The sequence below is a fragment of the Hippoglossus hippoglossus genome, chromosome 2 (assembly GCF_009819705.1).
Source record: "Hippoglossus hippoglossus isolate fHipHip1 chromosome 2, fHipHip1.pri, whole genome shotgun sequence".
In the NCBI taxonomy this organism is placed as follows: Eukaryota; Metazoa; Chordata; class Actinopteri; order Pleuronectiformes; family Pleuronectidae; genus Hippoglossus; species Hippoglossus hippoglossus.
The window spans coordinates 10,329,275-10,356,912 of record NC_047152.1 but is presented as its reverse complement, the minus strand read 5'-3'; the positions used below and the strand labels follow the sequence as shown (position 1 = coordinate 10,356,912).

Below are 27,638 nucleotides of genomic sequence, written 5' to 3'. Positions count from 1 at the left end.
GCACACACACACACACACACACACACAGACACACACTGTCAGTACATTTACAAACAGCGGACGCAGTTTTCAGGACTCGGAAAAAAAAGGCCTTTTAAATATGGAAGCGGTCACAGTACAGTAAATCTGCTGATATGAAGGATTCAATCCGACAGACACGTTTCAAGATGCTTCACTGGGGGACGGTGGACAACTTCATCTGCCGCTGGAACAACACCACGTCTCCATACATCAGAGGACAGAAGAGAGCGTGTTTTTAGATTTGATTCGAAGCTGGATCTCTATTGGTTTGTCTTGTATTTATTTGGTGGGAACGATGTGCAGAGGACGTTACCCCCCCCCCCCCCCTCCCGTCCCCTGGCTCTGTTAATATAACCAGTACAAACTGTACGTCTCTCTGCAAGAAAGCAACTGGGATTATCCCGTAGAAGTCAAACTGGTCTGATTTGGCTCAGTGAAAACAGGCCCATGTTTCTGTCACTGTCAGCTGATCCGCCCCCCCCCCAGGGGGTTGAGTTAAACATCAGAAAACATGTGTGTGATTCTCCCCTCGTCATTAACACCTCAAACACTCAATCAAACTTTGTCTCCCAAGTGTCCGACTTGATTCTCAGCCACATTTAAAAATATGTCTTGTCTCGTGATTTCAAAATTTAGCAACATATGACAGACTCAGTACACAACACGGTATCTATATCATACAAATATATATACTTCTCTATGACCTATGGATATAAAGAGAATAGTACACAGTCGGGGACGTGTGCAGCCTCAGTGTGTCTCCCCTCAGAACATAAAGTAAATCAACGCAGTCCGTCACACCTGACCACACGTGAGCGTCTGTGTCTGATTCTCCGGACTGGCAGTCGTCACGTGTGCGAGCTTGATTGGCAGGTTCTTAGCAGAGGTTCGGAGCGCCGCTCATTCGTTGCTGTTGCTGCTGCCGCTGTCCAGGTCTTTGCACTGCAGGTCTCCTCCGGCGTAGTTGATGCCGGGGATCTTCACACCGAACCGGTCGACGCACCAGCAGATCCCCCTTTTCCGACCGCGGGACGGTTTACACTGCAGAACAAGCCGAGGTTAGAGAAGGTGGAGGTTGTTCAGCGCCGTCAGAGAGGGACCAGAACGAGGACGGGGACACCAGAGGATGGGTTTACCTGTTTGCGCTTGAAGAAGCCCTTCTTGTCACAGTTGGGGATGTAGAGAGACAGCGCCAGGACCCGAGACGTGTCCTTCATGCTCTGAATGAGATTATCCAGTCTTCTTCTGCAGGGACCCTACACACACACACACACAGACACACACAGGTAAGAGAAGTTCTATGGTTACCAGAGTCAAACATATGTGAAAGTTTGAGAAAAGCCCCAGGACCGAAGAGTAAAGCTGCGGGAACAACCTCCACTAATGAGAAGGTCTGTGATTTGGCGTTTCCCTCCGTTCACACCGTGTTGTCACGTGTGAACGAGGCCCCGCGGGCGTCTTGGCGGCCGATTTGTCAGAACCAGTCTCCTCACCAGCGTGCAAGATAAATACAGCCTGAAGCGGCAGGATGCAGTGTGGGAGATTTTCCCACTCGTCCAAACCAAATATGGTTTGAAAGAAAATTGTTCCGAATCTCGATCGGCGAAGCAAAACAAACATAACACAAACGTTCCCACTTACGAACTCGGGGTCCAGTTTATCCAGGCTTAGCGGGGAGAAGTCCAGTTTGCTGGCGGGCCCCAGCCGGGCCAGCTGCTTCTTGCGGTCCTTGGCCTGCTTCATGGCCTGGGCCTTCCGACTGCTGATGTGGTCCCTGCCATATAAGGGCACCTTGGTCTGGGGAAGCACCGACTCGGGGACGGGGAGCAGGGCGTCGCCGTGACCTTCGTCTGCAGGGGACAAGGACACAGAGATGTCTTCTATCAGAGCTGGGAGTCAGCACTTTGTCTTTCTATATTCTTGGTGTGTGTACGAACATGCACGACCTGCAGGAACGTGCATGACATCATGTGCATGACAGAATCCTGAAGATTTTTAATATAACATTCATTCATTTTGAGGTTGTTGTGCTTTCTTACTCGTGTGTTATGTGTTATTGTTGAAATGTATTTATGAGCCTATTGTCTGTTTAATCTGCTGCAAGATGAACTTCCCCAAGTGAAGCGATACAAATACAAACTTTTACAGGATTATTAAAACATAAAAAGTCACCTTCCAAACCCAGGTTATATAATCCCTTTCATTTCTGTTATTGTTTGACTTTAATTTAATTCTTTTAATTGGTATAAACCTGCTAATTCCCAGTTTACCACTTCCTTCAAGTGATCTCAACGTGGGGATTACAGATTACAGATTACACTTATCTGAAGCTCGTTCACGCAGGATTACGATCGTCAGTAACTGACACCAGAACGTTCAGGATTTAAAATAACCGATCACAAACACCTCGGCGTCCGCAGGTGGAACGCTCGTCCTGGGAGAACCGGGCTTCAAAGCGTTTCCCTGCCGCGTTCAGGCGACTCTTTGAAGAGGCGTCGGAATCCAGAGCGCCACGCGACGGCTCCCACCTGCAAACGCAGCTATTTGAGAGGCTAAAATTAAAAAGCAGAGCGGAGCTAATGAGGGCGCGGGACACGAGCGTCCAATGTGGAGACGTCACAGCACAACGTGATGATTTCACTGCCGCGGCTCCGTGTGTGTTTAGCCCAGTTGGTGGCCGCGGGCCAGCGGGAGATTGGACGTGTTGACACACTGGACGACAGAGCCTACATTTATGGTGAGCTGGGTTGCCAGTTTGGGGGTATATGTAGACCAGGGGTTTTTAAACGTTTATAGCCAGTGACCTAAATGAGATATTTAGTCTCACCCTGGCACCCAGGCCCATGAAAACATGCTATTACCCTTGTCATGTGGCGAGCCACCAGAAACAGCCGCAGCCCATTTTGGGCCCCAACCCCCACAGGAGCCCTGGTGTACATGCACCTTTCATCTGAGCAGAACCGCACTGGGTTCACCGCCCTCGGCCCTCTGCCTCGTCCCACCCTCTATTCATACGACCACGACGAGTCGCTGCGGCTTCCCTGAACTCATATTTCACTTCATTTATAGCCTCTAACATGCATTAGCCCCGTATGGGCTCTAAGCCACAGCTGGCCCACTTCCACCGCCGGGTCACGCACTTGTTTCCGTTTCATTTTGGCAGATTTGAAAACTCTGCATTTAAACCCCTGTGCTCCTGCGCTGACGTGATCGCTAAGCTACTGAGCAAACTGGGCGGTGAAACAAGGTCAGGGCCTCGCTGCAAATGATGCTTAAAACCTCTTCCAGCACCTCCTCCTCCTCCTCCTCCCCCACAGTGATGATGGTGATGGTGATGATGTCATCGCTCCCCATAATGACAGCTTCTTGTAAAAACCAGGAGAGATCCCCCTCCAGTTTCCTGCTGACACACTTTCTTCTCTCTCCTCCAGTTTGAGTCCAATCAAGTCCTCACTTGTTAATCCTGCCGCTCGTCTAATCTGACCTGCGCTGACGGATCTCATCTTTCATATCTGCTGCCGTCTTCCTGTCTCTGGGCTGCGTGGGGATCCTGGAGAGACGGACCTGTGCTGCAGGAAAACCTCCTTCCTCTCCTCTCTCCTGCACGTTCTCTGCTCTTAGCTTCCACTTACTGCTTCCTGGTGTCACGTGCACTCGTAAGAATGAACATGCAACGGTGCAAGAATCATGCCTGTAGGATTGTGTTGTGTGTTGAGTGAGCGCCCAGCAGGAGATGTGTGGTTAAAGCTGACGGGCAGAACGACGAGGAAGAGGAGGAGGAGGAGGGTCAGCAGCCCACGCTCTCAGGCTGCATTCTGCTGAATCACTGCACAGCCTGAGACACGGGGAGGGAGGGAGAGGAGGAGGAGGAGGCCGATGAAGAGACCAGGGTGGGACTAACAAAGAGCGGAGGGAGGGAGCAGAGGATAGTGTGGGAAAGGGAGGCGAAGGGAAGATGAATAGAAGACTGGGAGTTTCTCTTTTTCTTTTGGTTATACAATCATTTGTCAGATGCTGAGATGAAATGATCCGATGTTCTGCAGCTCTGTGACCGGGCTCATGTGAACGTTACTGGACTCCGTGCTGACGTTACCCAGCCAGACACTCTGCGGCTCTCTGGCCCGGCCCGCTCACACATTATTTATGTTTCCAGACGAGCTCGGCCTCAACACTAAAACTCCAATCTGCAGGAAAATGAAGCACAAGACAGAATGGAAAGGGGGGGGGCAGCGGCGGAGGAGAAGAATAGGGTGGAAAAGATGAGGAGGGGCGGCAGCAGTCAGCCGGGGAAAGAGGAGAAGAAGCAGTGTGGTGGGAGAGAATAGAGAGGCGCAGACAAAAAGGTGGGTTAGGTGTGGGAAAGGGCGCAGGTGGGGGATGAGTGAAGGTGGAACTGAAAGGGAAGACAAAACAGAAAGAGAAAAGAAGAAACTGTAGACGAAGGGAAGATGGTGAACTGCGATTTCACACCTGGACGGGAGCCGGTCGAAGGGCCACGAGCCAAGATTACCCACAAAGCTCGGCTCAGGCACCGCCACTGTCCCTGAACAGCCTTTCACAGGAGCCAGCGAGGAGCCTCGCCGAGCACCACCTGTAATCTTCTCCTGTGTTTAGTGTCAGCCGGGGGCCACTCACACCGAACCCACTGATTTACAGCCCGCGGCCCCACCAGGGCCCTTTCAAAGCCAGATGACAGGTTGATCGGCACTTGGCACCGCTTGTTGACAGGGTTCACCGGGGTCAAGGCGCACGGGGGCTTTGGAGTCGTGTGCCTGGGTAATGACAGGTGTCAGCTCGTCGTTAAAGAGCCGACCCACGTCCGCCTCGCGGCTCCCACAGCGACCACGCTGTCGTCATGTGACCACGGACAGAAAGTCACACAGCCGAGGAAGAGGAGCTTTATGGCTGAGGGAGGAATACTGATACTACTGTCCTGTGTGTGTCTGTGTGTGGGTGTGTCACTTGTGGCTTCATTAAAATTCCTGCACTGACAGAAGAGGAATCACATCTTTGTCCAGCCCGTTTATTTCTCAGCACCAGATCTGAGGTGATTGACACATGATGCAAATGCAACAGATATAATATCAGATCAATAAGTATTGATACGATTTACTGCAGAACATTAGATTTAAATCATATAATGCAATAAAAACTGGTACTAATAAGACAAGTTTTGCAGCAAGTATGGATTTAATGGTCCTCTAATAATTAAATGAACTTCACATCAGTTCATTCATATTCAAATGAGAGCAGTTGATTGATTGAAGTCATTAATTGGTTAATTGGAGTCATTGATTGATGGAAGTGTGATATGCATGAATCTCACCTTTCGACGGGTGCAGTAGTTTGTACAACTTCTCGTTCCGGCACACGCCCCGGCCGTGCAGGAGCGCGTGCAGCGGCTTCTCCTCGCCGTTCTTGGGCAGGCAGCGGAGCCCGCGCGTGCACGGCCCGGTGTACACGCCGCACGGCTGGCCCTCCTCGAGCGCGCACGTCAGGCAGCAGCCGCAGCCGGGCTCCTTCACCAGCTGACAGCCCAGCGGCACCGGGGGGCACATGGACTGGGCCTTCTGGTCGCACGGCTCGCACGGCACGTAGGACGCGCCGCCGCCGCTCACGGTCACGCTCAGCAGGGGCAGCACCAGGAGGGACACGCTCAGCAGCATGGCGTCTCTCCTCCAAATACACGGGGCGCAGCGGGATCAAGTGAACGTGACGAATCCTCTCTTTTCCACAGGTTCGAGTCCGAGCATCAGGGGCGTGTGCTGCATCCACAGGTGCGTTGCGCGCAGTGTCCCCGCGGCCGATGCTGGAAACCCCTCGGTGTCCTTCAACCCGAGCGGGCACAGCAACAATCAAATATCCACACCGTGCGCGTCTGGCCCTCGACTGATGCCCGGTGCCTTTACGCGCAAGCGCCAAGCGAGATGGAGCGTGAGAGGTCCCCGGCGCGGCTCTGCGGGTGATTCCCCGCACGACGTGAGAGCAGAATGTGCGGATCTGGGGCTTGGAGCTGGCCTCTTAAGAAACAAACTGCCGGAGGCGAAGCCTGCAACGATGGTCTGTCAGGCAGCGTTTGGAGGGGGAGGCGCACTTGTCAGGTCCGTGCGCTGAGATGCTGATTCCACAGGGCGGGTGCTGGCTTGTCTCAGATCTGCCAGATACGAGACGATGCTGCTGAAGAGCCGCTCTCCCTCTCTCTCTCTCTCCCTCTCTCTCTCCCTCTCTCTCTCCCTCCCTCTCTCTCTCTACACCCCCCCCCCCCCCCCTCTAACACAAATATCACCACGGAGCTCAGAACTGAGGCAGATCGCGTCCATGCGTAAAAGGAAAGGAAATCTGGAAACTTACATTCAAAATGCTGACGAGGAATGAACAACTTCCAAACCATGTTCCTGCTGTTAGAGCCGCTCTCCGTCCTCCTGTGCAAACTGGGCCATGACTGCTGAGAAAATGTGACTCAATCCAACAGATTTCATGGCACATGGTGATTATCAAGTGGAAAATATGGCTTCTCCTGTGAAGAGCTCGAACAAGTTGAGTGGAGATGTTATGAGCAGCTGGTTTCTGGTCCCTTAATGGGATTTATTTTTCTTTCTTTCATGATGTGGTGGTTTCTGTGCCCGTTCCCCTGGTCACACAAACCACAAAAACAAATAGAGCCTCACTTCACATCCTGCTCCTGCTCAGAGCGACTCGGCCTGATGAGGTCTCACTCCTCATTAATGACCCCCGATGGTCCCTCACTGGACACCACACTCTCACCGGTGAACCTCACTCTGCAGTGGGATGATGTGTGGGTGCAGGCGTGTGCGTGTGGGGGTTTGGACAAAGTCCTGATCCTGATCTCCCCCAAAACCTAAACACTTGTTCAGATGCAATTAGAGGATCCAGATACTTAAGTGGACCACAGACATGGTTTTCATTGTCCCCCTGCGGAGCTGCCAGATGGATGCAGCGGTGAAACTCCGCTGTGTAATGGCACCGAATGTTCTCCTCTGCTGTTCCAAAGTAATGGGTGGGTTCATGAAAGCTTTTATAACTCCCCTCAGATAACTGTGGAGCTCTCGCGTTTGCCAAAAATACTGTAGCTTTAAATATTTGTGCGATGCCGTCTTAACCATAACAAATGTTTCCTCCAAAGATGCAGCGACGGGTCCAGATCGGGCAAACTGCATTCACTCTGACCTTGTTCTCCGACTCGGAGAGGTCAGCGTCCAGTGAGATAAATGCTCAGCCCTCAGCCCCTGAGTGTGTGTGTGTGTGTGTGTGTGTGTGTGTGTGTGAGCGAGCACTAAACACCCATAATTCACTTGGAGTTTTGGCACATGGCATCATGCACCATCAGCATATTTTTGTTTTTAGTAAACAGAACCCCAGCAGAGTCTGAGATAAAGATGAGTGCTCTTGACCCTGGACATGTTCCACTGTCTCTGTTTCTTAACTTGTTGTTTTGTTTGATTTCTTTCCTCACTTCCTGTTTTTCAGTTTCAAGTGACAGATCTGTGTCACGTCGGTCGTTGTTGAAACTGACCTTTACGATCCCTGCACCCATCAAAGCTTCTGCTCCTTTGTTTTATCGAGTTTCACTTCCGTTTTTTTTCCTCTCGGCACGCTCTGTTCACGTCACCCGACCCACGCTCGCCTTTGCCCCTCGACCTTTGCGCCGTATCAGGTGTCGTGCGACGTCACGCAGGGTGGAGAGGTCAGCCCCCCCCCCCCCCCCCCCCTTTCATTCCCTTCATCTAACTGTCACGCGTGGAAGAAAGAGCGCCATTCAGATTGAAACCTGACGGACACATCTGTCTCTCACGGCTTCCAAAACAAAGAAACAGCATCCCGAGACTCTGCTGCACATTTATGATTCATAAATTGATGATTTATGACATGTTGGCAAAGATCATGTGTCTACACTTGTTTTCTTTCTCCAGATGTGAGACGGGGGAGGCGTCGTCCAAGTGCTCGGGTTAGTAGACCCAGCGACAGTCGGCGAACATGGGTCATATACACTCATGGTGGATGCAGCTGCAGGATTTTCCTCAATTTGGCTTTTCTGCAGAAGTGTTCGAGGGTCAGCACCTTAGCAGGATAGCTTAGCTTAGCATAATGACTGGAAACAGGGGGAAACTCCTAGCATGAGGCAGGCATGTACAACTTCATCTTCTTGGTTGAACCCACCCAGTTTGTAAATATAAGCTTGATATATATATATATCTTTTGACATGTTAGCTCTGCAGCAGTAGCTTCATTGTGTTGAGCTTTAATTACCCAAGCTAACTGGAAACACGTGTGAGCCCTCATGCTCTGCACATGTAGACCTGATTCAAAGTCCCACTCTGAACTGAACGTCCTGTTCCCACTGGATCTGGAATCACACACCAGATATGTCAGATGATGTCAAGGAGAATAACACAGTTTAAAACGAGTCTGAGGTCATTCTCATGTCATTATCGATCAGGAATGAATCCTCACCAATGGAAACGTGAGTAGTAGATGTGAAATAATGGAAACAACCCTCATGCAAGTTGCTTCTATCTGCATCAAGGTCATCCCAGGGTCACGTGAGACGACTGAAGGCTCCACAACAGCTACTGGACGGACTTCGTGGGGAGACTGGGTTTTACTCAGGTTTTAAATTTAATTTAATGAAGATAAACGTCTTGTTTTTAAAGCGTAAACTTAGAATTAGTTGAATTTAAGAAACCCTCTCGGTGTTAAACAGTGATTTTGTTGAGGAGCACCTGAACGCACCATCAGTTTGGGCCCCTGTGAGGCGTTCAGGGTCCCACCAGCTCCAGTAACTCTTACCTTGGATGTCCTGGTCCGTGTGAAGTGAGGAGGCAGGAGGCAGGAGGCAGGAGACAGGAGGCAGGAGGCAGGAGGCAGGAGACAGGAGGCAGGAGACAGGATCACAAAGGTAGAGTGAGATGGTGTCATGCAGCTGAGACCCTCCCCGCCCTGCAGCGCTGGGTCCTCCCCACATCCTCTAGAAGAAGAAGAAGAAGAAGAAGAAGAAGAGACATGTCTGCGAGCAGGAGAAGAAGATGAATATGCTCCTGACAGGAAACCACCCACTCACACCTGGGCCCTCGGGGGCCTCAGTCGGGCCCAAGAGGATCAGAGAGACACAAATCTCCGTTTCCCTCCATCTTCACCTCAACACGTCTGAAGTCTTGGGATCAGGGATTTATTGCACTCTTGTGTAGTGTTGTGGTTGATGTTCTGACTGTGGAGGTTGTGTTGTCATGTGTGTTTGTTTGTGTGTCTGTGGGACGACGTAAAAGCTACTTAACTCCACCAAACTTCACTGAAGGAGGAGAAACAAACTCAGTTAATGTTAAATCTCTTGTCAGTGACATTTCTCTGATATTCTCCTTATTAATTAAACATATTTAGATATATATTTAGGATTTAGTGTAATTTAGTGCAGAGATGTATTCAAACCTCATTACACATTTTATAGCACGTTAAGTAATCTGATTACACAAGGATTGTCCCACAGTTACATGTTTAAGTTATTATCTCATTCATCATCCAGCCTTTCATCTGTGATCCCCCCCCCCCCCTCTCCTCCACCACGGTTCCTCAGCTCCAGGCCACAGCTTGGCCTTCGCCCCCTGACCTACTTATGAAGAGACTCCGAAGCTGCTGCTGCTGCTTCTGTGGACAGATACAACTGAGTGGGAACGTCTGAGCGGAGGGAAGGATCCAAATAAGAAGCAGCCTCAGCACGACGCGCGAGGGGAATCGATGGGACGCGGCGCGGCGGAGTCGGGTTCCTCTCCAGCACCAGGACCCGGGGCCAACGTGCTGCGTTACAGGAGAGCAAGACGGGGAAACGTCTGCGAGACAATGAAGTCATCATCTCTGTGAACCTGATACCTTCAAAGCCTCCGAGGCAAATCAGGCAAAACCCACTTCTGAGGATTCTATCTGGAGACCCCTCGTCCTCCATCACCACCGTCCGTCCTCCGGAGGAGACGTGAGGAGAGCGTTCACTGGAGTCAGAACCTTCAGAGGATTGTTCCTCTCTGCCACTTGGCTCGTCAGAGACCCAGCAGCTTCTTCCACGTCTGATCAGAGACCTGTGGGCCCTCTCCTCTCAGCCAGGGGCCCCGGGAAAAAGCTCCCGCGCCGACGGGTGACGTGATGTTACCCACAATGCACTGCTGGACTGCGTATCTCATCCATGTATCCAGCTCGTTGTAGATCATTGGCTGCAAGCTGGAGCGACTGATTTGTGCCATATGACACAGTCAGACTTTACTATAAGTGACGACCGCTGGAAATGTGCTGAGGCTGCATGCACAGCCCCCCCCCCCCCCCCCCCAACCACACACACACACACACACACATACACACACACACACACACGGTTCCCAGAATACAGTAACCACTTGATTTTCTGAAATAATTAGAGCGAGAAGTGCACGTGGGATAAACCAGGCATGAATCAAACAATTTAAGAAGCTCACAGATGGTGACTCCTGGAAATTTCCCATGATGCACTGGAGAGAAATGTTGAGCACAGGCTGTGTTTCGTGTGTGTTGCATGTTTGAATTGAGCAAAGTGACATTTTCATGGGAGTAATCATCTGTTCTTTAACTCTCCTGTCAGCTGGTTTATCTGCTGCTGCTGCTGCACAGGAAGTGTGTGTTTCATGTGTCTGGCATCAGCAGCAGCAGCGTTTTGTTTGAAAGAGACGGAGGGCCGGATAGAGCGCCACCTACAGAAACACAAGTGTCCCCAAGTGGAACAACAACAACACAAGGACTTGTTTACAAGCTGCAGGCAGGACGGGAAACAGATCACCGGTGACCTCTTCCTGTAAACTGTCTGCTGCCCGCGGTGATTCACAAACTTGTTAAGATGACGCTGCACTTTTATTTCCACGACACAGCAGCTGCAGCCACGACACACAGTTCCACATGAGGTGGCGCATGTTTGGGAAATGCAAACCGCAGATCAGCAGGGTGCCGCGCTGTGCATCGCAGCTCCAGGTAGGGAAGCAGCTGCAGAGCCGTGCAGGCTGCAGGGCCCGGTGACGGATCGGAGGAAGCCGTACGTGAGATGGCAGATTGGCTGAGACCCTGTCAGCACATCTGTGTGGCCCTGGCAGCGGCGGATCGGGCAAAGCTCATTGGATCCAGATGTTGGAAAGGCTTTGGCTTCGCCTGGGCCTCGCCGAATCTATTCAAAGAGCAAGTGCTTTTTCCTCTCGATGATTTCATGGAAGCTGCAGCGAAGACAAATCTTGTCAGGTGGTGTTTCTCTCGAGGGACGCTGCTCGAATTGGATCCATTACGAGCACTCCGACACGTGGCGAGCGGATTCCTGGATTTCAACATCCCACATCCAAACTCTTAAATCTGATGTGTCGTTACTAAAAGTAAAGTTCGAGCTAAATTCAGGGTTTGGCCGCCATGACCCCGCTGTCGCACCTGGAAAGCGCAAAGTTGGAAACTAGCAAAAACATTTCTTAGAAAAGAGCAGATTTGGCGTCATCGGCGGCGCCATCACTCACACCAAAATGCTTTCTCAGAATTTGCGGTTCCTGCTCGTCTGCAGTGTGTTATAAAGACGATTGGCCCGAGAAAATATGGACCAATTTGGCAAGAGGGGGATCTCAGAGGGATCTTTCAGATTTACGGCTCCGTGGCCTCGGCCCTTGTTGTGGGCCCGAGCCGCCTGAGGCTGCGGTCACGCTGTCCTCCGCTCTGCTGCTTTCCCGCTGGCGTCGGCACACAACGCCGTGAGTGATGGTTGGGTTTTCTGTGAGAGGGTCTTTCCCAGAATAAGTCCTGCTGTGGTTTTCAGGGTCAGTGTGACTTGGAGAGGCTAAACTAACTTCATCTGGCCTCGTTTGTGTTTCTCATACATCATCTGTGTTGAGTGTTTCCTCCACTTATCGTTTCAGGACGACTTCCTCCCAGAAACAAACAGTTGCAACACTCACGAGTGTGGGCGAACACACACACACACACACACACACACACACACACACAGACAGGGTTTCAGACAGCACAGACACAACCTGGCTGACATCTGATCTCTGCAGTCTGGGCTGCTGGAATCAGTTCGGACTCGTTTCTCATGTTTTTTGTAGAAGGTGGATGAGAAATGGATCACACCCAGAAGATGGATGGTTTCTCTCCTGTCACCTCACGTCGTGTGTTTGATCTGAGCTGCACTGGGGTCGTCCTTCATGGAGAGTGAACAGTCGTCCCCCAGGTGGAGGGGAGACGCTGACCTGCAGACATTTAGCACTGTATTCCACACTGACCCTGGAACAGGCGCCAGCATCTTGCGTATCTGTGCAGCAGAGATGTGTCTCAGCCCGTTTTGATATCATCAAATAACTTATTAAAACCAAACTGATCAAAAACATGAACACGGAATTATCTAAAATGACAGAAACCCTCTTGGACAAACTTTTATTTAACATCTTAGATTGTTTTGTTTGGTGCATGTCCCATCTGCTAACACGGAGGACCTATAAAACCTTTATGACACCAGGGAGCGAAGTAACTATGGGATAGGATTAACTATCAATTAAATCTCCCTACATTCTTTACAGGATTAGTTAAATTACTCCAGAGAGTTTTTTATTTTACAAAGTCTGTTTAGTCTTGTGCAGGTTTTCGTGGAGAACTCCGAAGCCTCGTTACGACCTCGATCGTTTCCAATAATCTGGCCCGTAAACAACCCGAGGCAGCGTCTCTACGAGCCAGTAAAGTGTAATCAGCTTGATCAGGTTGGTTCCTGCCTCCATTAGGAGCCCAGTGATTTGAAAAGGCTGTGAACCCAGAAATCTGCTGACGAGGGAACGCTCGCTGCAACCTTCAATCACGCAGTAAACATGTCAGGTCTGCACGCTCATAAAGCAACACCCCTAATTTAATATTGTTCGACTGCAGCGTGGCGTTGTGAGGTGGGCTCGTCCCTCAGCGCCGCTCAAAGACAAGAATGTTCCTCTGAACTGAAAATCACAATTAGCCCTGGCACCGCCTCGCCGCCGCTCACCCTGCGTAAACTCTGTGACTCACACACACACAAATACCTGCAACAACCAAAGTCTCTTTTCAGAACCGAACATTTCACACTTCATGAGAAACATTTCACGTCCTCGCAGACCGTCCCGTGTTGAAGGCTCCTTCAGACGCCTCCTTCAGACGCCTCCTTCAGATGCCTCCTTCAGACGCCTCCTTCAGACGCCTCCTTCCCTCCCCGAGAAACCAGGACACGAAGGCGTGGATCATCCCCGACCCGACCTTTCCCAGGGTTCATAGCGTTTCGGTGGCAAAGAGGTCACGGCGCTGGCGAGCAACAAGACGTCCAATGTTCGAGAATCAGTTTTCAGCTGAACAGATATTGGTACATGTGTTATAAAACCAGGGGGGGGGGGGGTCAAAACTTCCTCGCCGTGTCCAACTGCAGCTCTGTTGCTAGGCGACAGCAGTAAGGCTGATGATCAGCTGGCAACGTTCATCTCCTCAAACAAGATTGAATCAGACTGAAATCACCCAAATCAACCAAATCAACCAAATCAGCTGATTCCACTGAGACCACGCCCACGTCAGACGCCGTCTACAAACCAATCAGAGTCAAGTACAGGCAGACTCCGCCCACGTAGGTGACGTACGCATGTCAGACAGAATTCTGAGTTCAAACAATAACGAACTTTAATGACTCTAATTGTTTGAAGTGATCCACATCAGAATGCTTCTGCAGCTCCTGCGGGTGTGTTCTTGTATCAACACTGAAAATTACTCCTCAACAATTATATGTGTAATAAAGTGTGGATGTTTGTTTCCCGCCGTGGGTTCAGCAGCATCAGGTGAGTCGTCCGTGTCCTTGAGGATCCTGCATGTCACCGGAGGCCGAGCGCACCAGCACCATTCCACAGGCACCAGGTTTCCGTGAGCGTTGCAGATTCTTATCAGAGGCGCTGAGCTCGGCACTTGTTTCTGAGATCGTGCAGCGATCGAGCTGCGTCTCCTGCGAACGAAAACAAACAAACACCTCCAGATCTGTCAGGCATCAGAGATACGTGATGGTGACCTGAGGGCCGGGTCACGTGACGCCGTCAGGGGGGGGCGTGTCCGGATGTCAGGAGTCGGATTCTGGACAGAAACTCAGAAACGTTGAGAGAGTGAGCTCCTCTAAAGTCATCTTGATCGCCCCCTGGTGGCCGGCTGTGGTATAGCTGGTAAACCCTGTCTCCTCCATGTTAGCAGATGGGACATGGAGCAGTAAAGTACACGTCAAATACATTTTTCTCTTCACACTGATGTTGGTTCATGTGTTTCTGATCCGTTTGGTTTCATAAAAACAGGCGTCATGATTGACAGCTGAGGCTGACTCCTGATTGGTCGAGAGTCGTCCATCTTTATTTCCAGTCTGTGGTCGGCTCTGCTCCCTCTAATGATCTCAGGTCCTTCGCTCCACAACACCGACCTTTGTCTTGTTTGTTTTATGAAAACTTATCTTGTAATAACAGAATATTCCAGTCAGATATTAATAATCGGGCTCAAACCCTCCTGTAAAACAGCTATTTGTCATTTTTCTGGAACGACTAGAACCAGATTCTAAAACGAAGTTTGACTTCCCTCCAGCTTTTTTCTTTCTACTGGTGCTTAAAATAACCGTCCTCGGCTCCGTAAATCTTCCACACCTGCAGCCGTCAAGGCCGCGCTCCCCCGCTCGCCAGCTTCTCCTCGTGGACTCGAGTCGGAGCTGAGAAAGAAAAACACGGCTAAACAAACCTTTCACTGAGCTGTCACTCACACGTCTTAATACCCACTGCAGTGGTGATTTAATGATATGTCGTAAGTCACTCTTCTTGGCAGAGACGTCTCACAATCACACTCGGGGGGTTGATGGATGTGTGTCAAGGGGATGCACCATGTTCCTCACAACACACACACACACACACACACACACACTGTTAGCCGGATGTCTCTCGGCTGCACGTTGCTTCTTTGACTCTTGTGTAAAACCTTCTTTTTTAATAGCGTGAAGTTTGTTTGCACTTGTTCAAATCTGTGGTTCCTCCACCTGGATCCTGCAGATCAGCGGCAGGCGTTCACATCTCCACTCACATCTCACCAGAGCTTATTGTTGCGGCGTATTTGCAGAGCGAGAGTCTCAAAGCCTTCCAGGATTAGGGCTTTAGACAGTGGCATTTCTCGGGGATTATGCTGCATGTACTGCTTGTACTCCTCCTCCTTGGCAATTCACGAAAGGCTCAAACCGAGTTAATGAACCCGCTGACTTTACAGAGGGCTGCAGACCTGAATACGAGAGGGAGTTTACAGCTCACACCTTTAGGGTTTGGCAAATCTGTCATGAATCTAGAGATTTGCAGGCCTCGTTCTGGGGCTTTGACTCTGTGAGAAGTAGCTGCAGGAAGTCGGAGTGTGTGTGATTAAGGAAAGAGGCCTAACTTTTCCTCTTTCTGCAGGTACGTGAGATGACAGGGAAATCCAGCAAAGCCAATCCTCGCCGCCGCCGCCGCCGCGTCCTGAACCCGAGCTCTCGCAGTCGAGACCTGAACCACGTCGTCCAGCTCCACCACCGCCGGCGAGGAAGTCAAAGTTTCCGTCTCTCTCTCTCTCTGCGTTCGTGAAGCAGCTTCCTTCCCCGGCCAAGGAGACAGAACAGGCTGCTATTAATTACAAAGAAATATTATCCTCTCGCAGGAGGTTCGCAACAACACGTGTATCCAAAGCAAACAGATACGGTGTGGAGGCTTGGTGCCTTGTACAGCTGCCATGCCAAACCCAGGCCCACAGATCCGCTTACAGCAGATCAGAGACAGGCAGAGGGTGGGGGGGTGAGGGTGAGGGGGGGCAGGTTATCAAGCCTGCTGCAGCATCATAATTCCCACTTCACATCATTTCATCCTCACGCCTCCACCGACAGCAGAGCAGCTAAAAGTCAGTTCACTGTTTCCTTCCCTCGTCTCTCCACGAAGCAAACGTCTTCAGGAACCTGATTGCACGATAAACACTTTGCAGCGTGAAAGCAGATGGTTGTGTGGGAGTTGTTAAGTATGCATGACACCACATCATCCGTGCAACGCAGGAGGGGGGGGGGGGGAGCTGCACAGAGGTGGTGCAGTGAGTTGCACGAGGAGATTTTCATAAAAACGTCAAGAATCACAGAGAAGTGACGAGAAAACTCATCAGGTGAGGCCCTCGAACGCACCGCGATGCATTCAAGCACCTGATCCAGCATGAGACGAAGCTGCTGGAGGAAGGAGATGCTCTCCTGAAGCTCAGCGTCTCTGCAGAACCTGCAGGAGGTGACATCAGCTCCAGCTCAGAGGCTGCGAGTGCACGTCCAGCTCAAACTGTTTGGCAGCGCAGTCGTGTGATCGTTTTCCTAGAAAGTTAATGTGATCTTGTAATTGTAAATTTTACGACTTTTCAGGGATTCAGTTTCAAGTCCACTTTCAAATTGGTGCGCGTCCATTTCATAAATTTCATTGTGTCTGGAGAGTGGTTTTCTCGGAGTGAACCTCGGAGACATAAATCTGAGACACAAGTGTAGAAATAATGAGAGTTAACTTTTCTCCACTGGTCCAGATGGATTTCAGGGGTTTTAAGTTTTATGCATCGTTGAGAGTTTTTTACTGGAAATAACAACGACTTCAGTCCAGAATAAAATGCTTATTAATATTTTACACCTCCACCAGGTGCAAAGACAGAGGTCTGAGAGTCCGTGCTGTTAGAGTGATCCTGTAGAAGAGTGTGAAACCGCTCTGGACATGAGATGAACTGATTCTCTTCAGGTTTATCAGCAGATCAACAAATAGAGGATCTGGAATCTCTTCCTCCTGGAACCCGACCTGACGAAGAGGAGACTCAGACCGGGAGGAGTGAGGCCTCCCAAGATGACGGGGGACACTGTCATCAGAACCTCCATCATCATCATCATCATCATCCTCCTCCTCCTCCTCAGCAGCAGCAGCGAGGCCTGTGATCTTCTGCCTCCTTCACCTCACACGCTCAGCGGACCTGAAAACATTCCTCTGGTAATTTCTTAAACACCTCTGATGTGTGGACAGTAACAAGTCGCACTAAAACTAATCCCCACTGCTCCGATTGTCCCACTGGTGACAACCACACAGAGGATTCAGCTCAGATTCACACGGAGGCTGCACGTTTCAAACTGCACGTTTCAAACTGCACATGTGGCCGTCAACATCTGCATGGTGGACGAGAGCAGGAAGCACCGATGAAGGTGGAAGATGGCTGGATCCTCAGATTCATCAGATTCATCAGTGTGTAAGATTCATCAAAGAGGAAGACATTCTGTAGGAGCTGATTCCACGGTGAAGATATCGAGGACGACGTGCACGTTCTGCTGTTAATGCACAACTCCTACTGGGCTGCAAGAATTCCTGCTATGCTGGACCCTGACAGATTTACAAGGTGGTGGACGCTTGCAGTTTACAGACGGAGGAATTTACTGCACACGCAGAGCGGAGGGCGTGTGGCCGTGCACGCTCGTCTCCGACTCCTCACATTTATCTGGGATGGAATAACGCCGAGCCGTCGTCCAGGCTGCAGAAGAATGTGATGTTTTAAGACTGAAGCAGATCTCTTCACTTCTGGCAGCCTGCTTTCTGAATGAATGTGTCGAGGGTCCAGGTTCCAGCGCGGAGGAGATCGTCTCGCTTTTTATTGCCGTTGGCAGAATTCATAGACTAAATAATGGTTGTGCAATGGAATCGGGGCAGCAGGAAATAAATGGTGGTGGTCATGTTCATTCATGCTGGTAATTATCGCTGCCTTTTCAAGAAAATAAGGCGAAACCCCCTCAAAGCAAAGAAATTATTAACTTTGGAAACACACCGGGTGGACTGCAAAGATCCAAAAGTCCAAACCGCTCCTGAGTTTCCAGATCTGTCTTCAAGTTCAACGTTTCTTTTCACGAGTGAAGCTCGCATGTTGTGGATTCTCTGGGAAATCCAGGCCCGAGGACACGGGCCCTTCCCAAAGCCCCGAGGCTCCCGAGGGCCGCGTCGTAAACACAGACGCTCAACGCCCGGCGTGACTCATGCTTGGGAGGATTCGCTTCTATTTAGTTTGTGTTTTCTCTCAAATATAACGTGTCGGAACTTGTTTGAAGCAGGTGACCTCCGTCCCCCCCCCTCCCTTTGACCCTTTGACCCTTTGAGCCAAGAGTTCAAATCTCAATATCCTGTTTAAAGAATCTCTTGTTGTCTTGTTCGTGCAAGAAAACAAGAGGAAACATTTGTCCTCATCAAGATCCGGCCTCGTCTTCTCCCCTCCACCTCACGGATTTGAATCTTCACACCAGCGTTGGCGTGGCAGATACGAGCGTCCGTGATTAGCCCTCTGATGCACGCTCGCTGTTCCGGAGCGACTTCACACGAGCGTGAAGGAGGAGCAGGGAGCCGCTGAGCTGCCGGGGCCTCGCGTGGAGCTGCTTTGGCGGGAGAACAGCTGGGCCGTGTCAGAGCCTCCTCGTGCAACACGTGGACGTGAAGCCCAGTGAAACGTTTCCCTGATCAGCCCGAGCTCGGCTCTGTTATCTGAAGGAAACCCTCAAGCTGCAGATACGACGCCGCTGAGGAGGGTTTCTGCAGCAAGAGACCGAACTGAGCTTCAGGGCTGCAGAGAGGTGAAGGTGGCAGATTTCATCCATCACTGACTCTGACGTCTTTGGGAAGCAAACGAGCAGAAAGAGGAGTCGAACACGGACGAGTGCAAACCAAAACAAGCACCTTGATTTTTCCACTTGATAAGAAGCCGAGTGGCAATTTCCCCTTGATGGAATATTTACAGTCCGGTGGAGTCGGCATGTGCTCGGGTCAAGATTTTCCAAAACGCCCGAGTGTGTGTGTGGGGGGGGGTGGTACCTGAAGGTTCCCACTGCTCAGACGTTCCCCAGCTGGAGCTTCACAAAGAGGCGGGACTCACACTGGTTATCTGAGCTCTTACATTCTCATCTGCTCCAGCAACACTCACCAGGTCAGCAGCGCTCGCACCATCAGCATCAGGGCTGGAGAAACGTGCACGTGGTCCGTGCACGTGATGCACACGGATACTTCCTGGAGGAGTTTCGTCACTTTGAATGTGTGAACTCCAACAATAGATTTTTGAGTTTAATAAAAGACGTCCATGTTTTTTACCGTCGTCTGTAACTCGATCAAGTCTCCCGTTTAATAAAAGTTTCCCTGCTCGGACGTGTCTTCGTGCACTCGTGGATCTTCTGTAACAGATCGAGTGAAAAGAATCAAATGGCGTCGCCACGAGGACGCAGCAGAACGCACGTGACCTCCGACCCATGATGCACTGCATGTGCCTCCCTCGCAGCTCGTAATGTGGCGCGGTGGCATAGCGGAGAGCGACAGCCTGTGTGTAATTGGTCAGAGGGGAAGTGTGTCATGCATATTTGTGAGCATGAACAGCGTCTGCAGCCGTGGGAACTCACACACTTTTGACTTTATAATTTTGATTTCTCGGGCCTGAAACAAATCGAGCTGCAGCGACTCTGCAGACGCTCGACCACAAACAGCTGATGTCAATGTGTTTGCACTCGGTCGACACTGAAGCTCTGTCGGTTCTGCTTGTGGCTCCAAACATCAAACTTTGATCCTGATAAGAAAATGGAAACTGACATCATCACACAGGTTGTTTCCCTGTTTATAGGCTTATTGGTAGTTTCCCTCTTGTTCAGATCCATGAGACAAACTGGGATTGATTGATTAAACACAGAGCTGCAGGTTTGTTCTCCCTCTCCCCCCCCCCCCACACACACACAGTGGAGACTGTTCCTGAGTGAATCACTGACTTTGTCTCCCCCTCCTGGTGGTTTTCATTCTAGCAGTTCGCTGCTCACTTTTCCTCTATCAGGGGAAAAGCCTCGGTGTATTTGCCCATTGTTGTGAATTCAGCAAATGTTTCAGCCTAAATGATGAAGCTCATTTCTCTCTTCCTCATGAATTAGAACAGTAAAGTCAGCTGAGCACATCGTCACAGTCTTTTCTTACCTGTGTTGCACTTTTCCACACAGCGGCACATGTCAGAAAATATCTTCCAGCAAAGTATTAATATATATTTATGTTTCCTACGTTAGATTCTCTTCCTCTTGTGTTTCCTGCTCGGACTCCACTCACCTGATTGTCTTCACCTGTGTGTGTGTGTGTGTGTGTGCTCACCTGCAGCTTAATGAACATGAGCTGATTAAAGAGATAGTGGAAATAAAAACTATTCAATTCAACACAACTTTAAAGAATCTATCAAGAAAAGAGTTCTGTCTTATTTTAAATCTCAGGTGAAGAAGCTTATTCCTTCCTGTTGCTCTTTTATCTCTATTATTATTATTGAATCATTTATTTCTTCTTCTTCTTCTTGTTCAGTACAAAACCAGTGAAACATGTTTTTAAATGAACGTCCTCCGGCGGTTACGTCTCTAAATCAGGTCGGAGCCTCATGTTTAATATCTTTAACCAATAAAGATTCAGGGAGAAACAAAAGAAGACGCTGAAATGTTGAATGGAACTGACTTGTATTGCTTTAATGTTCTTTTTTTCTCCTTAGGAACAGGTAAGCCATGACAATATAATGTAAATGAGAAGCGCAAACCAAATCTGAGACCCTCGGTACATTCATTCACACCAGGAGTCTGCACAGGGGCCACAGGGATCACCTCCTTCGGCTCAAAGCAACAGGTACAACGCGGCGTTCCTCAGATTCACTCAGAGAACTTTTATCTTTTAATGTTTTTTACTTTTTCTTCTTCCAAATGACTAAAAGTGGATGGAGCCTGGTCCGGGGGTTTTTCAAAGCCCTGTACCTCTTTGCTTTCAACGAAGCGGCACCGCACGTTCCTGCCCTGATGGTCAGAACGGAGAATGAACCAAATCATAACAAACAGGTGAGGAGAGGAAAAGAATAAATAAGAATAAATAAATCAGTGACGTTCGGGAGACGCCGCCGTCGTCAGCTTTATGGTGAAGCTTCCCGCGTGGGATCTTCTGTTTGTTTTCTAAGTGCTTTGTTCGTTTCCCATCAGCCGCGGGGCGTCTGCTTTCGTCTCGCTGGTGTAAACGCTTCAGTATCTGACCTTTGACCTCTGTGCGTCCCGGCTGCTCTCTGAGATCCGCTGCGAAGCCGAGCAAAGCTTTCCAAAACGTGAAACACAAAAAAACATGAGGGTGGAAAAGAAAAGCGACATGCATCAGTCGGAACAGACGCGAGTGTTTGAAATCTTTGGCTAATGATAAGTGGAGCTGTTTTCATATTGCATGTGAGGTTTCCCTGCTTCCCTTGTGGGTCCTTGACCGTTTTTAAAATCTACGCCGACTTCTACGAGTCGCTCAGACGCTCGCGTCCATGCAAAATCAGACTCTCGGCTTCTACGTCGCTCATGCCCATACCTCGTTCTGAGAGGAAAGTAAAAGAAACAAACATGACGAGCCCAAAACAACAATATAAGTACAAAGTAATGTACACCATATATTCAAACACATATTCAAAATCGGTCAGACTTTGAAATCATTAGCCAAAAATAAGTATATATTTTTTTCTCAACCCATTAGGTCATCTCGTTATCTAGACTGTACAATATATGTATATATGAGTAATCATGAGGGACCAAGCAACAAAAATAAATACTTTTTCGCTATGTCCACCTTTCAAAGTAGTATATCTATGTACATTATATCAATATCAATTCTCCTTGAGCTATATTGTGTATGGTTGTAGCGAGTGTTCAACAAGCAGGGCGTTTGCACAGTGTGGAAACGTTTTTCCTTCTTTTGTTTTTCTATACACGTCTCTACATGTAGATTTGGACGACACCGTGGAACAATCGAAACCGTCCTGGATACAGCGGAAAGTTAACCCTTGGCTCAAAAAACCAAAGAAAGTCAAAACAGGAGCGTGTCCGCCAGTCATGTGACTTACTTCAACAATATGGGTTGTCTACGTCTTTTCTCGAGTAAAAAAGGTTTCATGTTCTAGTTCATGCAGTCTGGTTGAAAAGTCAGACAACCTGGGTGAAGCTTGTCTAAAGGTTTTAAAAAGTTCGGCACACAGCGTCAGAATGTTTCAGTGATGGGCGTGATGAGGATGGCGGAGGGTGCGTGGGTGCGTTCAGGGACATCAAACTGCATAAAGAACAGTGCATAGGTCCAGGTCATAGGGGCCGGGTCCCTGGTCATCTCCAGTGTGTTTGAGTGGCAGCGGCTATCAACAGATCCTATACTGCAGAGCAGTCGGTGACGGGTGGGGTGGGGGGGGAAGGGGGGGGGTCCAAGCCTTACGAGTGGCGCCACCTTGTGGACAAGCCCCTCTCCGGCTGCCATGCGATCAGGAGCTGATTTCAGGCCAGAGTCATCCAATAAGCTTTTGAGAAAGAGGGGGGGAAGCGAGCGGCTCGGATCCGGAGGCCGAGCCGATGCTGACGTGTGGTGACCGGAGCGTGGCGCTTGTTTTTTTTTTTGTTTTCTAGAGTCTGTCTGCCGTGCGCAGTTTAGATCAGTCGCTGTTTTCACTGCGAGAGCCCTTTCCGACACACAACAGGACCTGGAGAAAAACCACTCAAAGATTTCCCAATGACTCAGTGGGAGGGAGAAGAACCGAGCTTAAAGATCAAGCTAACATGCAGAAGGTTCTTCACACTCTGTTTTGTTCAAACTTTTTTCCTGAAGACGAGTTTCAAGAAGAAACCGTGTTTCTTTTCTCTTTTTTTGTTTTTTTTTGTTTTGTTTTGTTCAACACTTCATCTTTTGAAAGAGGAAATAAAAATGGCTTCGTAGCTACATCATTCTTGCACTTGTATTGCAACAACCTTTGGTAAATCAATCGACAAAAAGGACAACAGAAAACCCCTGAAACATACGAGTCCTCACGTGTTCCCCGTCTCAACTTTGCATTGTTACATTTCCCTCCCGTCCGCCGCCTCCTCCTCCTCCGCCTCCTCCTCCTCGCTTGTCACGTTCTCCGCTCCACTTCCTCTGACGCCACTTGGATCCACGACCAAATCCTTCGCACAGACTTTTTTCTTCTTTCCAAAAAAGACCAAAGTCAAAGACAAGCCATCAAGGCAGAGAGAAAACAAGAGAAACAAACCGACAGGAAACAGAAAAAAGAAAACATCTTCGTCGAGTCCGAGGCGCCGACGAAGAAGGAAGATTCCAAGAAATGGCCGCCGCCATTTAAACGCCGGGGGTTTCACCGCTTCATCATTTTGGAGACGAAGCTGACGATGGCGGAGGCGGCTGACCCGGGTCCAGCTCCGCAAACAGGTGGCTCACGTTTGTCCGTCGTGCTTCCTTGTTTCCTCGCCACGAATCCAAAGAGTCTGGAAGTTAAAACCCCAAACATGTGTTGAGTATTCAAACTGGTTTTCTAGAAGCATCGAGTGGTTGTAAATGTGTTTTTACTTTACTGACCTGACGGAGCCGCCTCCCCTTCGTTTCCCCATCTGTGCAAACAGGAAACAGATGAACAGTTAATAACTCATCAAATGGTTCATGTTCTCATGTTAAAGCCATGACGGTCTTACTTCCTGTCCTGGGGATCGGTGTCACGTAAGTCACTGTGTTGATGGATAATGTCGCCTGAAGAAGATTCTGCAGCAGAGAAAGAGAAACACACACAAGTTACTGGAAGGGAGGAGTGACGATGACCTTTAGAGTCGCTCCTATTTTAATGGATAACTGCTTTTAGTTGTCTCAGGATAAAAAAACTTACTGAACCCAACTTCCTCCAAACGTCACGTGTGTGTGTGTGTGTGTGTTGTGTGTGTGTGTGTGTGTGTGTGTGTGTGTGTGTGTGTGTGTGGTGTGTCAGCCCTTCACTGTACTCACTTCCTCTGACTGTCCGTGAGTGTGGATGCCTGTGGGGACACCTTGAAGTGGACGGGGTGGCCGCCGGCAGCGGGTTGGTCTCCAGGGGTCTGGCTGATCGCTTGGCGACGGCCTGAGGCCCCGTGAGAGACTCCATGTCCACGGAGTTGATGTAGAGGACGGTTACACGCTGTGGGGGGGGGGGAGAGAGAGAGATGAGAGAGGGGAGAGAGAGAGGGAGGTGGTGTTAGATAACTCCGGTGAGAGGAGAGAGAGTATCTCAGCATGAGCAGAGTGAACCAGTATTTACCATGAGCTTCTTCAGGAACCTTCTGAACTGTAAAGTAAAGGTGTGGACATGTGAACTGATTCATGTAGAAACACACAAACACTGAATGTGTCCTGACGAGTGGATGGAGGGTGACTTTAAGAAGCTGATGATTCTCCTTCTTACCTGCTCCTTGCTTCATGAGCTCCAGCCCAGGATCAGTGGGCGTCGCCAGCTCCAAGGCCTCCTCGTTCGGATCTGAGAGCAAAGAAGAAGAGAGTGAACCTCCTCCGCTCCCTGAATGCACATGATGCTCTACTCTAACGGACAGGGACCACACCCCTGCATCAATATTCAGATACGGTAGATTCAGATTTCCTCAGGAAGTTAAGGGGACATGGGAGACGGGGACTTGGACGGACCTTTGGTGGGGATCATCAGTTTGCAGGGCAGAGCCAGCGGAGTCATGGAGTGTTGGTAAACCAGAGCGGACAGACACCCGAAGTACGGCTCGTTGGGACAACCCTTCAGACGCACGCCTTTAGGGCTCGTCTCGATCAGGAAGTGTCTCACCAGCTCGGTGGTCAGGTCCCCGACTGGAAAACACACAACTACGTGTCAGAGGTTTCACCTTCTGCTGGGAGGAAGCTTCGTGCTGCTGGGGAGCGCTCTATATTCACCTTTCTTGGTTTGTTGGACAGTCGGAGGGGGGCAGGCCACCTTCATGGCCAGACCGTACGCCCCCCGGAACGAGTGGCTGTCCCGGATGATGAAGGCCCCGGGCTCCCTGTCCTTCAGCAGGTTGATGGCTGAGAGAAGGAGAGAGGAGGAGGAGGAGGAGGATGAGAGAGGAAGAGGAAGCTCAGGGAGGTGAGGGCAGTGAGGCTGAGACTCTCACCTTGCTCTCTGGAGATGTCGGGCTTGTACCAGAACCTGGACGTGTCCTGGACGAACTTCACGTTCATCTTGATGTCGGGACAATCGTCTGTTCAGAGGAAGAGAGACGAGAGACGTGATTACTGCAGAGGACACATTCTGAAACTCAAAAGACCTGTGACATCTTCTCTGGAGGCGTGGTGTTTTAGCGTCTCACCATATATGGACTTGGGGAGGTCTGGGAGTGTGCGAGTGCCGGTCAGATTTGGCGTGCTGCCCCCGCTGGCCGGTGTTGGCGTCATGTTATTGTTGTCCATCCTCTCTGCGTCTCCGCTGGACATGTGTCTCTTCTCTGGCAGCTGCGGGGACACGGGGAAGGCAGGCGTGGACGGCGGCTGGGCGCTCCCCTGGCGAGAGGCGGCCCCCAGCTCATCGGGCGTGCTGTGGCCACTCGCTGCCGTGCGGCGCCCCATCAGGGGGCTGGGAGGCACGCCGGCGGCTGCTGTCTTTCGTCCAATCAGAGGGCTGGAGGGGATGCCGGACGCAGGCGGGTGTCTGCCCAGGGAGGGGCTGGCTTGACCCAGGCGTCTCTGGAGGGCGGGGCTGGGCGGTGTGTTTGTGGCCACGGTGCGGTGGAGGGTGTTGGGGCTGCCGGGGACGGTGTGGACGCCCATGATGTTGACCTGGCAGCCCTCGGGGGAGGCGGGTCTGTGGGGGTGGGAGTGGGCGGGGCTGTCTGACGAACCAAACCTCCTCCTGCAGGAAAACAAACAACCATGGATCATCTGCTTCCTGTTTAAATGGAAACAAGATGAAGAGCGAGGCTGCGTCTCGTCTTCATCGCTCCTCAGTGACTGATGAAGAGGAAGAGAAACCTGACCACTCACCCGTCTGCACCGTGGACCGGGCTGCTGGTCCACCAGTCCTCAAAACTGGGATGATCTGAACAACACGGAGCATCACGACAAACACACAAACACACACACAGGGTCAGTCTCTATACAACCTGTCTCTCGTCCACGTGTGATGCAGGTGTCGGGCGTCGGAGCGACACGATCAGAAAAGTGTTTGGTTTCAGTGAGACACACAAACGATCAGGAACATAAAGTGTCTTGGTGTTTTTCGGGGACTGTGCTGGTGTTTGGTGCAGAGACGCTCGCGGCTTGTTGCCACGGAAACGCGCTTACCGTGCTCTCCATCGTTAGAATCAGAGTCTAGCGGCAAGAAAAGATAGAAAGCAAAGGATGAAGAAAGAGAAGAGGAAGAGGAGAGGATGTTTGGAGGAGGAGGAGGAGGAGGAGGAGAGAGGGAAGACAAACTTGAGTGCAAAGCCAGAAAAGCCAGATGTGAGCAGCAGGGGGCGCCAGAGACAACTACACTCAGCGACAGAAGGAAGTCAAAGCTTCTCGATGTTTGATTCTGTCTTTATTTCTCTCAGAATAAAATCATCTAATATCAAGTTACAAATTCAGCTCATTGTGATTCTGTGTCTTTGTGTTTGTGAAACATTTGAAGCAGCTGCACCTTTAAAATGTGACGGACGATAGGAAAAAGGGAAATTCAGCGTTTTGAATGTTTATCAGGACTCAGTGTGAATAAAGAATCTGAGCTGACCTGATCCGGCCTGGTGATGCGGCTTCAGTCCGAGCGTGGACAGCGGCGTCTTGGTCAAACCTGCAGGAGAACGGGCTTCACACAAAGAGACAGGAAGTCACGTTTAACAGCAAAATAAAAGAACTGAATATGAATAAAAACAGGAAGATGAAACGACGTGCAAGAGTGTGAAACGAGCAAATACAATGACACATGGAAATGCATGTTTGAGTTGAATGTAAAGATTCCACTGTACTTTCTTGTATTTATATGATTTGAATCATCTCCACTCACTAGTTCAGACGTTTACTCTCACATGTCATCAGCTGCTTTAGCTTCAGACATTTAAAAACAGCTGTAGAGGTTTAATCAGGAGGTAGAGAAATGAGCCAATGAGCATGAGGAATGGGAGTCACGAGACGATGACCACGGCTGAGGCGGCGGCACGCGGTGAAAGGTTAAAACACGTGTTAGTATCGACATGTGTCGGTGGAGGAGACGTCAACACTGAAGAGTTTGTGTCCGGGAGACTTTTACAGACGGGATCCGTGATTTAAATATCAAGCAACAGAACAAACTCTTCAGCTGGAGACAGAAAATCCAGACCAGCGTCAGGTCCGGGATTCAGGTTCATGTTCGTGGGCTGATGGAGGATGAGGAGGGTGGAGATGACGGTTTTTGTGCCACAGATTCTTACTGCAACAGCTGATCAGGACTGACTGCAGGACGGGGGGGGGGGGGGGAGAGAGAATAACAACCAAGTCCAAACAGTCATTTCTATAAATTTGTTTCCTGAGCAGAAACCTGAGAGCTCGACTGCCTCTTATTCAAACGCAGTGCTTTGCACACACCTGCTGGTGTTCGCTGTCCAGTGAAGCGTCGCTTGGGTTTTGCCTCAAACAAATTCACGACCTGAATAGTTTAAATGTCGGGAGGAGCTCGTGTCTGAAACTGTCTCCACTGCCGGCGCCTCAGAGAGCGAGAGGAAGATCCGACCTGAATACGAGCTCCTGTTGAGACGACACATTTATCATCAACGAGTTTTCCTG

The 27,638-nt window shown here is 50.1% G+C and overlaps 2 protein-coding genes across 6 annotated transcripts in view; both read right to left on the bottom strand.

Moving 5' to 3' along the window:
• Positions 1-516: 516 nt before the first annotated feature.
• igfbp5a (insulin-like growth factor binding protein 5a) lies at positions 517-20,746 on the bottom strand. Of its 2 annotated transcripts, XM_034613058.1 has the most exons (6): positions 20,737-20,746; positions 15,289-15,291; positions 5,348-5,849; positions 1,663-1,871; positions 1,158-1,277; positions 517-1,062 (listed from the first exon to the last, which is right to left on the bottom strand). In XM_034613058.1, exons 3-6 carry the CDS (start codon positions 5,685-5,687, stop codon positions 922-924), a joined length of 810 nt encoding a protein of 269 aa, XP_034468949.1. In that variant the 5' UTR covers positions 5,688-5,849; positions 15,289-15,291; positions 20,737-20,746; the 3' UTR covers positions 517-921. The 2 variants fall into 2 exon arrangements, with proteins under 2 accessions (XP_034468949.1, XP_034468940.1); XM_034613049.1 differs by lacking the exons at positions 15,289-15,291; positions 20,737-20,746 and having other exon boundaries at positions 5,348-6,215.
• Positions 20,553-27,638, bottom strand: part of tns1a (tensin 1a) — a 62,999-nt gene continuing 55,913 nt past the window's right edge. For 3 of the 4 annotated variants that reach the window (XM_034612937.1, XM_034612955.1, XM_034612964.1), the window contains 13 exons: positions 26,611-26,685; positions 26,184-26,210; positions 25,884-25,938; positions 25,214-25,752; positions 25,019-25,105; positions 24,801-24,929; positions 24,543-24,716; positions 24,307-24,378; positions 24,163-24,189; positions 23,874-24,042; positions 23,570-23,636; positions 23,457-23,488; positions 20,553-23,365 (listed from right to left, as the gene is read on the bottom strand). In XM_034612937.1, coding sequence (XP_034468828.1) covers positions 23,600-23,636; positions 23,874-24,042; positions 24,163-24,189; positions 24,307-24,378; positions 24,543-24,716; positions 24,801-24,929; positions 25,019-25,105; positions 25,214-25,752; positions 25,884-25,938; positions 26,184-26,210; positions 26,611-26,685 — 1,391 coding nt within the window. In that variant the 3' untranslated portion in view covers positions 20,553-23,365; positions 23,457-23,488; positions 23,570-23,599. The remainder of the gene's footprint in view (positions 23,366-23,456; positions 23,489-23,569; positions 23,637-23,873; positions 24,043-24,162; positions 24,190-24,306; positions 24,379-24,542; positions 24,717-24,800; positions 24,930-25,018; positions 25,106-25,213; positions 25,753-25,883; positions 25,939-26,183; positions 26,211-26,610; positions 26,686-27,638) is intronic. The other variant, XM_034612946.1, reaches the window with a different exon arrangement.

What these genes read in the sequence shown, in the direction of transcription:
- igfbp5a (XM_034613058.1), bottom strand. Translation starts at nt 5,687, where the DNA reads ATGCTGCTGAGCGTGTCCCTCCTGGTGCTGCCCCTGCTGAGCGTGACC. An exon ending in ACTACTGCACCCGTCGAAAG is followed by an intron (nt 1,872 to 5,347) that starts GTGAGATTCATG and finishes TGTCCCCTGCAG; the next exon opens with ACGAAGGTCACGGCGACGCC. An exon ending in ATAAACTGGACCCCGAGTTC is followed by an intron (nt 1,278 to 1,662) that starts GTAAGTGGGAAC and finishes GTGTGTGTGTAG; the next exon opens with GGTCCCTGCAGAAGAAGACT.